This window comes from Hemitrygon akajei, chromosome 8, assembly GCF_048418815.1.
Source record: "Hemitrygon akajei chromosome 8, sHemAka1.3, whole genome shotgun sequence".
In the NCBI taxonomy this organism is placed as follows: domain Eukaryota; kingdom Metazoa; phylum Chordata; class Chondrichthyes; order Myliobatiformes; family Dasyatidae; genus Hemitrygon; species Hemitrygon akajei.
In genome coordinates, this window is record NC_133131.1 from 45,621,029 (window position 1) to 45,635,551 (window position 14,523).

General features: G+C 44.3%; 1 protein-coding gene across 1 annotated transcript in view; it reads right to left on the reverse strand.

Moving 5' to 3' along the window:
* Window positions 1-7,045, reverse strand: part of LOC140731857 (cytochrome P450 2D4-like) — a 41,967-nt gene extending 34,922 nt beyond the window's left edge. Inside the window, exon 1 of the mRNA XM_073053778.1 lies at window positions 6,622-7,045. Within this exon, the coding sequence (XP_072909879.1) occupies window positions 6,622-6,831 (210 nt within the window). The 5' untranslated portion in view covers window positions 6,832-7,045. The remainder of the gene's footprint in view (window positions 1-6,621) is intronic.
* Between the last annotated feature and the right edge of the window lie 7,478 nt (window positions 7,046-14,523).

Here is a 14,523-nt window from a genome sequence, read left to right on the forward strand (position 1 = left end):
TGTATCCAACTTAAAATGGGATGGTCCTTTAAATCTGACCCCCAGGGAACGCCATAGGCTCTACAAGCTGATCTTACTCTAAAGTAGAAGAGAGTGTTTATCAATATTATATCGAGATATCAGTTCTTGAAAGCTAAGGATAGTACTTGCCACATTAATACCTTGAAGAGTAGCAATACCTTTATCCTCCCAAGTTCTGTTAGTGAATCGTTTCCCCCCAGATAGAAAATGATTATTGTTCCATAATGGAGATGATTTGCACCATATGCTTTTAAATTTTAGGAAATTTTCTGCTGCTCTAAACATTTGTAGCATATGGGTTAAAATTGGACCGTAATACAAATCACATTTTTTGGTAGACATACCTATAAGGAGAAAGTCCTTCAACCTTATTGGTGCTATTAGCTCTTGTTCTATATTTTTCCATAATGAAACTTTATCCTCCTCCATCCAATAGCTAAGACTTTTTAATACAAATGCCCAATGATACAATTTAAAATTTGAACATGCCAATCCCCCATTGGACTTTTTGAATTGTAGAGTTGATCACTTTATATTGGGTCGTTTACCGTTCCAAACATAGCATCGTAGTAAGGAGTCCAGTTATTACCAATATCCTGCTGGAGGTGCAAGTGGGATCATTTAGCTGATAAAATTAATGGGGAGTAAGATGTTCATTTTAATGATCGATATACAGGCTGGGACTGATGCTGGCAGGTGTCTCCATCTATTAATATCTTTTTCTTTTTTTTTCAAAATTAAAGAGTAATTTGTTTTAACCACAGATGACAGGGAAGTATTAACTTTAATACCCAAGTAGCGGACTTCATTTGTAACCGTAATTTGGGGAGGGAGAGACACCTTACTTTTATCCGTATTAATCAGCATCAGTGCTGATTTTGACAAATTAACTTTGCATCCTGAAAGAAATCCAAATTGCTCCAGTGTTTTTAAAACATAGGGGAGAGTTTGTTGAACATTTACCATATAAAATAGTGTGTCGTCTGCGAAAAGTGATATCGAATGTGAAGTTGTACCTATTGTAATAGGGGAGATCTGAGGACAGTTTCTAATTAACTGTGCAAGCGGTTCAATAGATATAGTAAAAATTAAAGGGGACAAAGGGTCCCCTTGTCGTGTGCCCCGTCCTATGTCAAATAACTCTGAGAAACCTCCTCCTACATATACCCGGGCTGAAGGATTAGCATACAATGTTTGAATCATATTGATAAATTTATCGCCAAACTTAAATTCTTTAAGAACTCTCCAAAGATATGGCCATTCAAGAGGATCGAACGCTTTTTCAGCATCAAGAAACAGCAGGCCACAGGCAGGTGAGATTTTAAGTGTTGCACTCAGTATGTGTAAGAGCCGGCGAATATTATCAGATGTGATAAAGCCCATTTGATCTGGGTTAATTATTTTCCCAACTACTGTCTCATGTCTACTGGCTAAGACTTTGGAAAATATCTTGAGGTCAGCATTTATCAAGGAGATTGGACAGTGATTGGCACACTCCAAGGGGTCCTTACCGGGCTTAGGTATAACTGTGATCTGGGCTGTGTTCAGATCTCTATGGAAAGTGCCATTTCCAAAAGCATAATTTAATGTTTCTAACCATACTGGTCCAAGAATATCCCAAAGTGCTAGGTAAAGTTCCACAGGTATACCATCTATACATCTATTTGTAGCTTTGACTGCTTTAAGTAGCTCATCCAGTATAACAGGAGAGTCTAGAGTTTTGGTGTCCTCTAATGACAAGGTAGGGAGGTCTAATCCACTAAAAAAATCAGTGAAGTCATTCTCAGAAGGAACTGAGCCACTTGTATACAATTCTTTAAAGTAATTCTTGAATGTCTCATTTATTTCCTCTGTTGAAGATACTACTCCACGTTTAGCACATCTAATTGCTGGTATAAACCTTTTAGCTTCCTGTTGTTTGAGCGTTAGTGCCAAAAGATGGCTCGGTCTGCTGCCTTCTGCACAATACTTATGTTTGGTTATATGGATCATATATTCTGCCCTGCTTCTTAATAAGTCGTTTAATTCTGCTTGTTTTGTTTTGAGCTCATTTTCTTTTGTTATGGTGTATCTCCTTTTGAGATCATTCTCCAAAACCTTACATTGTTCTTCTAGGGTGGAAATCTTTTGAAGCTGGCTTTTATGTAGCTGGGCACTGAACCATATGGCATTATTTTGTAAGAAACCTTTGATGGAGGCCCAAATCACTGTCACATCTGAGACACTATTTTTATTTAAATTTATAAATTCTGTCAGTTTTGTTCTCAGTTGTGATAGAAATTCGTTGTTTTTTTAGAAGAGTGTTAAACCTCCACCTAGTAGCCTTATTTTTAATTTTGCCTTAATTAAAAGTAGATATGACTGGGTTGTGATCAGATATGAGTGTACTAAAGGCAGCAGACTGGAGGATACAAGAATGTAATCTATCCGAGAGAAAGTTTTATGTCCTGTGGAGAAGAAGGTATAGTCTTTAACAGATGGATTATGCACCCTCCACACATCAGTTAGATTTAAATCCATTAGAAAAAGGTTAAGTGCTTTCAAAGCAGATTCTTGAGAGCTTGATATAGCTGAAGAAGATTTATCGAGGTTAATGTTTACCAAAGCATTCATGTCCGAACCAACATTTAGTTGGTAGCCACTTAACTTCAGTAATTGTGAGGTAATTGAGGGAAAAAAAATCAACTTTGAATATAGTTGGGGCATATAGGCTAATGAATGCAACTTTTTTACTCTGAATGGATGTACAGTACAGCAAAAAGCTAGACGACCTTTATTGTCGGCGCCAGACCTTTCAATTGCTACATTAATATTACGTCTCATTAATACCATAACTCCTTTGGTACGAGTACCATCAGCTGATGCCACAACGGGTTTATAAAAGCGGTTTTGACCCTGGGAATGTCATTAGGTTTAAGATATGTTTCCTGTAACAGCGTGATATCTATTTTCTTCCTGCGTAAGAAATCCAAAACCTTTGAACGCTTGTAGGGAGAGTTTAATCCTCTAACGTTAAATGATACAATGGTAAGATTTTCTAATTTATCTGTGTTGTTCATCTTCCCCTGGATCTGTTGTTGTAAGTTGGTGGTGGAGCCCTGAGTTACCCCCTTCCCACCACCCCTCACATTCAACCCTTTACTTTGTAACATCTGTGAGTGTCAATTAGCAATGTCAGACACCAAACACTGACATTAACTGCCCCCCTCTAGCAACAACAAATTAGAAAGGTAAAGCAGTTCTCATAGACAATCATATCAAAGAGCCAAGAAAAAAACCTGGACAAACCTGTTAACCTATATAATTAAAACCATTTCCTTCTCAAATATAGTTTAACACTTTATCAAGACCCCAACAGCTCTCTAGCGAGAAACTGTCACTTTAACAGATCGTCGCTTGGCGATGGCTCCAGTGCTATCTTACCTGGTGCCCAGGAACGTAAACAAGTCTACTGGAGACGTAACATTCTAAAGTTATTCAGAACAAACTGCTGTTTTTCAGCTTCATTCTTGATGAAGTATGACAATTGGTATATAGAATATCACCTGAGAACTCTGACCTGCAATACTCAGAAACAAATTGGCCCCTTAATTAACTAAATACAAAAGTGCTAAATACAAAATACAGTGCTAAAAGTGCTAAATACAAAAATTAACTAAATAGAAAAGCTGTGTTGGCGCATGGTCTAGTGGGCAAGGCATCAAAAGTGCGAATGACTTTCCAGTAAAAGAATAACCAGAGAACGTCACATCTATAACGTTAACTTCTTCCCGTGCCTGTTAGATTGTGCATACAGGCTAGTCCAAGCTCTTAATGCAGTTCCATCTCCTTCTGAGGGGCATGTGGACTTTGCCCATGGTCTTCTTCCATATCTCCCAGCACCGATAATTTCAGAGCTTCTTTCGCTTCCTCTGCTGAGTTAAATGACATCTTCATGCCCTTGATATTCACTTTCAAAATCGCCGGGTATAGGAGGAATGAGTCGATGCCCTTCTGTCGAAGCTTAGCGTGGATCTCCTTGTATCCCTGCCGGGGCTGTAGTTGGCAAAGAACTGCAGCTGAGTGCCATCAGGGAGAGTAGGTTTGGCTTTCCTCTTGCCCTCCAGGATAGCCTGCTGGTCGGTGTACCGTAGAAGCCTAAAAATTATGGTCCGCGGTCTTGAAGTGTTGTTGGAAAAGATCCTATGTGCTCTATCGATCTCCGATGGAGTGCTGTGGGAATTCTTGAGTGCTGGAATCCAATTAGGGAGCATCTTCTGGAGGTAACCTCTTGGATCGTCGCCCTCAGCGCCTGTCGGTAGGTTGACCAGCCGCACATTGTTTCTCCTGGATCTGTCCTCCAAGTCGTTTAGTTTTTTCCATATCTTAGTCACCTCCGCGAGACAGGAAATAGAAACTTTCTCATTCTTGTGTAAGCAAACCTGAATGTTGTCTATTTTGTTGAAGACCGTGCTAATTTTTTTAGCATGAATGTCCGCTTCCTCCTTTAACGACCAGAGAATGTTGCCATTCTCTGCCATATGCTTCTGTATGGGGTCGAGAGGCTTTTCCAGCGACTCCTTTAGCATGTGGGCTACTGTTTCTTGCAGCGATTCCATCTCCATTGCCATTGTTTGCTTAATTAGCATAGCTATTTCCTCGGATGAATCGCTAGCTTGGTGTCGTCTGCTGGTACCTTGTTTTCTGGTTGAGTTTGAATCTTTTTTTGAGGCCATGTCTTTAGTAAGATCTTTCTCCAACTCAACCTTGTATTAAGACCATCTATGAGCCCTAAAGAACTTGAAAAAGGAGGGTTATATGTTAATGCTCAGTGCCGTGCTGCCATCTTGCCTCGTGCCTCACCGGAAGTCCCGAGGTGGACCATTTTGATGATCTAATGAGGATGAAGATGTATATTTCATCTTGATGCCAAATGAATCTGGACAATGTTAATAAACAATGGATTTGTAAAAAAGATAGACGAGGTAAAGTTTATAAAACGTGAAAGATTTTCTTTGTTGTATTTCACAATAACCTTCAATTAATAAATAACGTGATTAAAATTGCAAACGAGGAAATCTACAGATGCTGGAAATTCAAACAACAACACACACAAAATGCTGGTGGAACACAGCAGGCCAGGCACCATCTATAGGGAGAAGCACTGTTGACGTTCCAGGCCAAGACCCTTCATCCAGACTAACTGAAAGAAAAGATAGTAAGAGATTTGAAAGTGGGAGGAGGAGGGGGAAATCAGAAATGATAAAAGACAGGAAGGGTGGGGTGAAGCTCAGAGCTGAAAAGGTGATTGGCAAAAGGGATACAGAGCTGGAGAAGGGAAAGGATCATGGGACGGGAGGCCTAGGGAGAAAGAAAGGGGGAGGGGAGCACCAGAGGGAGATGGAGAACAGGTAAAGAGGGATGGGCAGAGAGAGAGAGGAAAAAAGGGAGGGGAATAAATAAATCAGGGATGGGGTAAGAAGGGGAGGAGGGGCATTAACAGAAAGTTAGGGAAATCAATGTTCATGCCATCAGGTTGGAGGCTATCCAAACGGAATATAAGGTGTTGTTCCTCCAACCCTCCTCCCCTTCTTACCCCATCCCAGATTTATTTATTTCCCCTCCCTTTCTCTCTCTCTCTCTCTCTCTCTCTCTCTCCCCCCCCCCCCCCATCACTCTGCCTGTTCTCCATCTCACTCTGGTGCTCCCCTCCCCCTTTCTTTCTCCTTAGGCCTCCCGTCCCATGATCTTTTCCCTTCTCCAGCTCTGTATCCCTTTTGCCAATCACCATTCCAGCTCTTAGCTTCAACCCTCCCCCTCCGGTCTTCTCCTATCATTTCGCATTTCAGCCTCCCCCTCTAACTTTCAAATCTCTTACTATCTTTTCTTTCAGTTAGTCCTGACGAAGGGTCTCGGCCCGAATCGTCGACAGTGCTTCTCCTTGTAGATGCTACCTGACCTGCTGCGTTCCACAAACATTTAATGTGCGTTACAACGAGATTCTGTGACTTTCATTCTAAATATTCATATTGTGCCTATTACAAACACACACGCACACACATTTAAATTACCGCACAGCTTTCAGGTTCCTCGGTATATGTCTGGGAACGTGTTCCCCAGAGACATCAGGCCGTTCCCTCACTGGGTCCCCACTGAACTTTCCCAACGATTCTCTCTGCTTAGGTGCCCAGGGCTCACTCTCACTCTCCTCACTCTTCCCTGAGAGACGGGGACTAATTAGACATTCCAAATCCGACCGCTCCTTCCCCTCAGTCCTCAGAACCGAAAGAACCCTGTCTTTGAAGTCTCCGCCCCCAGCTACGGGAAACTGGTTGAACAAGAATTTAATGTAAAATACTTTAATAATAAAAGGAGCTCTGAAACATTGGATCACAGCCCAGGGAAAGATATGGAGAACTAAAACATGTATATGAAGGAAAATAGGGAGCAAAGGATAACTGGAGGATAAAATTGAACGGGTGTAAAGGAGACACAATTAACAGGATAGAAGTATGGGAGTGAAGGTCATTCAATGGCAGATAAGAAACGGCAAGGGTTAATGGTGTCCTGGGGTCTGGGAGCCACGATCTTAACACTACCTCACTCTCTCTCGATCTTTACCTTTGCGAATGACAGGTGAGGGTTGCTCAGATCCACCTGCAGGATGTTCCCGACGAAAGGTAAGCCCCGGGGCCCGGGAGGGTAGTTCCCACACGTCTTGCGCCTCTTCATGAAGTCAAAGACCAGGCAAAAGACGGTGCAGAACACGGCCAGCGCCGCGAACCTGTCGAAGAGTTTGAACAGGAGCTGCGGGAAAGCCAAGATGTCCATGTTCTCCAGAGCAAACGAGCACTAAACAAACTGCGCGCAGAGCACGAGAGGAAGGTGAATTGGGGGTGTTGGAGATGTCTACACTGCCAGTCCACACTCACACTTAATGGAACGAGTGTGTCCCGGAGACCAGAGACTGTAATTACTGGATTCTGGATCAGGAGGAAAATCACCAGAGGAAGTCAGCAGGTCAGACAGTATTTCTGGAGGGGAATTCAGGTGAAGGGGGAGATATATAAAGGCGTGCGGGGAGCTGGCAAGCAGTTGGTGGAGCCAGCAGAGGAGGGGTGATTGGCAGATGGAGGAGGAAAGAGCAGAAGCAGTAACAGGAGCTGATTGGTGGAACCGGCAGGTGTGGAACCATTTAGAAGACGAAAAAGTGGAGCGTCAGGCCAAATAAGGGAGTTGGACAGATGGAAACAGCGGAAGGAGGGTGGGGACCTAGTGGGAGGATTGTTTGTGGACGACGGGCAGATGGAGTGGACGGGGCAGGCGAAAATTAACATTGGTAACAAAGATCAGGTGTATTGGTCGAGTGGGTGTTGGAGGAACTGTGAAGATCAGTGTGAGAGAGAAAAGGGGGCAGAGGAGAAAGCATTTTATCTAAAATTGGAGAGTTCAGTGTTCTTAATAGAACACCCGGGTGTAACAGGAGACACTGTTCCTCTCGCTTGTATTTAGTTGGTGTCTTGACACAATGTTGTACACAGCCGGTACTGCAGCAGATGTGAGATCAATCACCGCTTCACTCCTTTTCTTCCGAGTTCCTGATCAGGAGTCACGGGGATGCGTAAATGGCTGACCGTGATCTGAATCATGGGAATGCGTACATGGATGACCGTGCTCTGGAGTCAAGAGGATGCGAAATGGCTGACCGTGGTCTGGAGTTAATGGATGCGTATGTAACCCTCAGGTTCGGTAGGCTGCGTTAGTCTAGGGAAAGACTCTCTCCGGCCCGCCAAACTTGTGAAATCTCGTTTGTGTGGATGCTGCGTGATGTTTTCCCGTTACAAATCAGTACCGCGAAATAACAAACAGTGCACAGTATGCAATTAAACAATTGGGCTCTATAATTCTTAATTTGACTAGAGGGTTAGTGAAGAAAACAAACGAAAAGGGCCCATTTTAATGAAACGGTCTAATTCGCACATTGGAGCTCACGACTTCCCCGTCCGGTCATTCTCCATTGATTTCCCCCGAGCGTCGTCGACTCCCCACCCCATTCCACGCCCATTCAGTCCTGCGGTCTACCACCTCTCCGTTTTGGCGTCTTCTCTCTCCATCCTCCGCCGAACCAAATAACCCGCGAATACCTTCTTTCAGACACAAGAAAAAAACAACACACCTCTCATTGGATGGCGCACATTCTAGAGCCCCCGTTATCTCTAGTCATAACCCAAACACCACTGCTACAGAGAAACTATAACATTAGGAGTGAAAACTTACAAATAAACCTTTACATTAGCAGTGAAACCTAACCGAGAGCTACTCGTAAATGGCTGATCACGATCTCGAGTCTCGGGAGAACAACTCGTCTCACCTGGTTTGGATATCAATGCATCATTGATAAGGATGGGAATATTTTAATTTAGTTTGTGTTAGTTATTGTTATTGTTTCTAGTGTTTTATGGTAGTGTTGTAAATTTTATAGATCTTGAAATAAACATATTTGAAGAGACACAGAACATTACGTAAAACCCAGAACAATGCACCATGGGAACAGAGTCATCGATCTATAATGTCTTAGCCAAGCACAATGGCAAACGAAACGAACTCGCTTTTGCATACGACTAATCCACATCCCTCTATTCCCCATATATTCCAGTGTTTACCTCATGAATGCCTCCATAGTATCTGTTTCAACCAAATCCCCTGGCAGTCCATTCCAAGCACCTACCACTCAGTGTAAAAAACCTTTCCTGCACATCCCCTTTAAACTCCCCCCTTACATTAAACTTCTGCCCCTTAGTATTGAAACACTAAAATAATCCTGATAATCCTTATCCCAATGGTAACGCATGGAACAGATGAACATAGCGACAGCAGGGACCAATTGGTTAGTAGTGCATAAGATCATTTCCACCAATGCTGGAAAGAGGAGCATCAAGAAGGTGACACCCATCATTAATGACCCAGAGAGAGGAGGCACAGGAGTCTGAAGACTCACTCACAATTTTAGGAACAGCTTATTCCTCTTCTCCATCAGATCTCTGTACAGTCAATAAACTCACAAACATTACCTCACTGTCTTCATTTGCACTGTTTATTTATGGAATGTAGAATGATTTCTATCATGCTGTTCTGCTTCTGAAAAACAATAAATTTCATGACGCTTGTCAATGATAATAAACCCAACCTGATTCTTATTCTGTAGAGGAGGCCATGGATTAACATATCAGAATGGGAATGGGACGTGGAATTAAAATCTGTGGCCACTGGGAGATCCTGCTTACTCTGGTGGACAGAGCATAGGTGTTCAGCGAAACGGTCTCCCAGTCTGTGTCGGGCCTCACCAATATATAAAAGGCCACACCGGGAGCACCAGACATGGTATACCAAAGCAGCCGACTCACAGGTGAAGCATCGCCTCACCTGGAAGGACTGTCTGGGGCCCTGAATGGTGGTGAGGGAGGAAGTGTAAGGGCAGGTGTAGCACTTGTTCCGCTTACAAGGATAAGTGCCAGGAGGGAGATATATCCATGGCCTCCTCTACTGTCAAGATGAAGCCACACTCAGGTTGGAGGAACATCACCTTATATACCGTCTGGGTAGCCTTCAACCTGATGGCATGAACATTGACTTCTCTAACTTCTATTAATGGCCCTCCTCCCCTTCTTGCCCTGTCCCTGATTTATTTATTTCCCCCCTCCCCTTTTTTTCTCTCTCTGCCCATCACTCTGCCTGTTCTCCATCTCCCCCTGGTGCTCCCCTCCCCCTTTCTTTCTCTCTAGGCCTCCCATCCCATGATCCTTTCCCTTCTCCAGCTCTGTATCCCTTTTGCCAATCTCCTTTCCAGCTCTTAGCTTCACCCCTCCCCCTCCGGTCTTCTCCTATGATTTTGCATTTCCCCGTCCCCCTCATACTTTCAAATCTCTTACTATCTTTTCTTTCAGTTAGTCCTGACGAAGGGTCTCGGCCCAAAATGTCGACAGTACTTCTTCCTACAGATACTGCCTAGCCTGCTGTGTTCCACCAGCATTTTGTGTGTGTTGCTTGAATTTCCAGCATCTGCAGATTTCCTGGTAAATAGCCAGAGACTTTTGTTTTCTCAGGTTGGAAATGGTTAATCCCAGGAGGCATAAAATTTCAATGGGATTGGAGTAAAGTAAGGGGGGGGGGGCGCATGTCAGATATAGTTTTTTACACAGGCAGTGATGAGTGCGTGGAACTCTCTTCTGGGGTAGTGATAGAAGTAGAAAACTTTGAGGCATTTAAGAGACGATGGTATTACACCCCTTTGTCAGCACCTATCACCTACCCAGGAGGAAGAAGACGCGGACCGATGACTCCCAAGGTGGGTGTGGGAATGCATGATCACCGGCCTGGTCCATTCTGTTTCGGACACGCAAGGGAGACAGCAATCATTTCTAGGATTAAACCGAAGGGTTTAAGTTAGCCTCCCTCCTTCATTTTCATTACCCACCCAGACGTTACCATCCCCCAGCCCCACAGTAGGATCATCACCCCGTGGTATCATGGCTCGAACCTTAACAGGGTCAGGCTGAGGGTGGGTAGGGTCTAACAGATAAACACAAAATACTCTGCAGATGCTGGGGTCAAAGCAACACGCACAACACGCTGGAGGAACTCAGCAGGTCGGGCAGCATCCATGGAAATGAACAGTCGACGTTTCGGGCCTTCATCAGGACTGAAGAGGGAGGGGACAGGGGCCCTATAAAGAAGGTGGGGGGAGGGTGGGAAGGAGAAGGCTGGTAGGTGCCAGGTGAAAAACCAATTAGAGGAAAGATCAAGGGGTGTGGGAGGGAAAGCAGGGAGGGGAGAGGCATGAGAGGTGAAGAAGGAATGTAAGGGGAAAGCACTATGGGTAGTAGAAGAAGGCAGAATCACGAGAGCGGTGATAGGCAGCTGGAGGAGGAGGCAGAGTGGAACTGGGATGGGGGAAGGGAGGGGGAGGGAATCACTGGAAGTTAGAGAATTCAATACTGTCTGGGTAGTCTCCAGCCCCTTGGTATGAACATTGAATTCTCCAACGTCCAGTTGGAGAATAAACAACAGGTAGTGGGGACCCCACATGTCCCATGAGGAAATGTTTCTCGTATTGCTCAGAGCTGGGCTTCCAGATGAGCATGTCAATGGGGTTCCCACCCCGACCCTCGGGTTCCTTAATGTTGTTATAGCTGGGGTGGTAATGGGGACAAGCTCCCACTACCTATTAAATGCTCCCATTGGTGTACACCTCTAATAGCCTCTGACAACCAAGTCCAGGTCCTTGGCCTTCATGTGTGGTTTAGCTACTAATCCCAGCGGAACTATTTCTGCTGGCAGGAGAGGGGGCAAGGGTGGGTTATTGGCACATTAAAACCAGTTGCTTTGGGCAGATGGGGCTCATGAGCCATGGTTGGCAGCTCATCTAGGTGATGGAAAACTCTGATCTCAAACCTCCACTGCCTTGCTGCTATACCCACTCATGGGGAAGGCTTCGGGAGTAAACTCCGAGGGAGAAATCCAGAGCTGGAGTCCCTAAGGTGGGTCTACATTGAGTTCAATGTTGACTGGAAACTCCTGCGATGTTGCTGGTTCCAAACTGTATCGGTCTCTGACATTCCTTTAGGTTCATAAGATACGTGGAGAAGGGGAGCTTGCTATATGGGCAACAGCTTGTGCTCCATTTTAGGAGATTTGCAGATGACACAAAGCTGGGTGGCAGTGTGAAATATGAGGAGGATGTTAGGAGAAAGCAGAGTGACTTGAACAGGTTGGGTGAGTGGGCAACTGCATGGCAGATGCAGTTTAATGTGGATAAATGTGAGGTTACCCACTTTGGTGGCAAGAACAGGAAGGCAGATTACTATCTGAATGATGTCAAGTTAGGAAAAGGGGAAGTACAATGAGATCTAGGTGTTCTTGTATATCAGTCACTGAAAGTAAGCATGCAGGTACAGCAGGCAGTGAAGAAAGCTAATGGAATGTTGGCCTTCATAACAAGGGGAGTTGAGGTTAGGAGCAAAGAGGTCCTTCTGCAGTTGTACAGGGCCCTGGTGAAACCACACCTGGAGTATTGTGTTCAGTTTTGGTCTCCAAATTTGAGGAAGGACATTCTTGCTATTGAGGGAGTGCAGTGTAGGTTCACGAGGTTAATTCCCGGGATGGCGGGACTGTCATACGTTGAAAGACTGGAGTAACTGGGCTTGTATACATTGGAATTTAGAAGGATGAGAGGAGATCTGATTGAAACATATAAGACTATAAAGGGATTGAACACATTAGAGGCAGGAAACATGTTCCCGATGTTGGGGGAGTCCAGAACCAGAGGCCACAGTTTAAGAATAAGGGGTAGGCTATTTAGAATGGAGTTCAGGTAAAACTTTTTCACACAGAGAGCTGTGGATCTATGGAATACTCTGCCTCAGAAGGCAGTGGAAGTTTTCAAGAAAGAGTTAGATTGAGCTCTTAAAGATAGCGGAGTCAAGGGATATGGGGAGAAGGCAGGAACGGGGTACTGATTGTGGATAATCAGCCATGATCACATTGAATGGCAGTGCTGGCTCGAAGGGCCGAATGGCCTACTCTTGCGCCTATTGTCTATTTTCCATATCAATCTGCCCAGGGTTGTGTATCGAGACAGCTAGGGCACAATATCCATGATCTACTCTGACTGATGGAGCCTCTCGCTTCACCTCAATCCTCTATGCAATGTGGAGTAAGTACTCTCTGAGGAAGCAAGATGGGAAGACTATTGACGGAGAAGTGTCATTCTACATGCCCTCTGCAGTTAAGGATTCCCTTTGTCCTCTGCCAGATTCTGCACATTCCATTCACGATTCCCTACAAAGGGCAGTGGCTAATATTCTCCAGCTGTGGCAATCAGGGAGTGGTTGGCACCTTCGTGTCTCATTGTTGTAGGGAGGAGGTGATTTGACCTTCATCCCTCGTGCCTGTAAATAGAGTGCGTATGATTTTACTGTGGGGTGTGGCCACATCCCTCAGTGTGCTCTTGTGCGTGTGTGGGAGAACTTTGCCTTCAAGAGATTATGCAAATGTGTTGGGCCCCACCCAGTTGCTTTCCCCTTCTCAGTTGTTTTGTAATAAGTGTGCTGTTTCTTTGTGAGAAATTAACTGTCTGTATTAAGATTTTGCAGTTCCAAAAGAAGTTTAAATGAAGAGGAGAACAGCCTGGCCTTTGTGTTTTGTATTCTAATCTGTTACGTTGTTTTATGTGTTTCTTTAGTCAGTTACTTTGTTTTAAAAATCTGTTACGTGTTTATCATGTCTCAATCTGTTAATTTGTTACTTGTTTCCCCTTGCAATTGATTTTAAGAATGGCATATTTTATACTGGCCATATGAAGTTTGAATTGATGGGGTAGAAAGTTGGGCAACTTTATTCCGGATATGAGATGCCCATATTCCAGAGGGAATTGAGTATTTGGGGAGAAACTCTAGTAATTTTGTTGCTTTTGTGTTTTCTAAGTATCCAGTGACTAATCAGGAGCAAGTATATTTGTATCTCCCTACATTACAGAATGGAAAATGTGGATGCTGAGTTGTTATGGCAGATCCTGTGATACATTCCTGGAGATGGCGTTTGAATTTGCACATCGGATCAACGGGTCAGATTGCTGAATTTTATTGAGGACTCCTTAGTGCACCGCAGATGGGATGCCACTATTATTGATTCATTTAATAAGGAAATTATCTGGCTTTTTGGGTTTTGGCCTTCTGTTTTGGAGGAGGTGGGAGGGAGTCGTCTATTCCAGCCAGACTTTGACCCAGAGTATGGTAACAGCCTTAAGGAACTTGAGCCTTAATAACCTTGCTGGAGGATGTGCTTTAAGGGCTGGTATTTCCCTATGTACTCTTTGTTTAATTGGAAGGTCCTGACACTTAAGTGATTTCCTCACTTGCCAGAGCGGTGGTGTATGAGGTATGTTGAGTACAGGTATAAGATGCTAGGTGGATGGCAAGTGTCAGCAGGAATGGTATCCTGGGATGGCTGTGTCCATGCCAAATGGTATTATGAAGCTGGGCACTTGTTAGATGCTGAATACGCAGTTCGTAAGCCTACACGTGGTTCCCACTGGGTGGTGCAGTTGATATGTGGTGCCACCCCAGTGCCCATGCTGGTTGGTAAGAGGGCTATAACAAAGGAAGGAAAGTTTTGAATGATAGCTCTTCTCGACATGAGCCACCAGACTGTCTCAGGAACCGAGTCTGATTACCTTAGATTACGTGTTCACCAAGGAAGGTGGCACTTGTATTGTTATTGGTCAAGATTGCTACTACACCTAAATCCCTGACCCGTGGGGTAACATCACTCACCTGGTTGATGATATCTCAGAGTCAGTGTATAAGATTAAGAGGGGGACAGCTAATTGGCTATTACACTCCTAGGGCTGGTGGCCTTTTGGGGCACAAAGGGGCTGGTGGACTACTGCAGTGTACTGGGGTGATTGTTTGGTTTACAGTTTTGGGTTTTGTACTTTTGTATTTTATATGTGGGGAGTTCACGAGA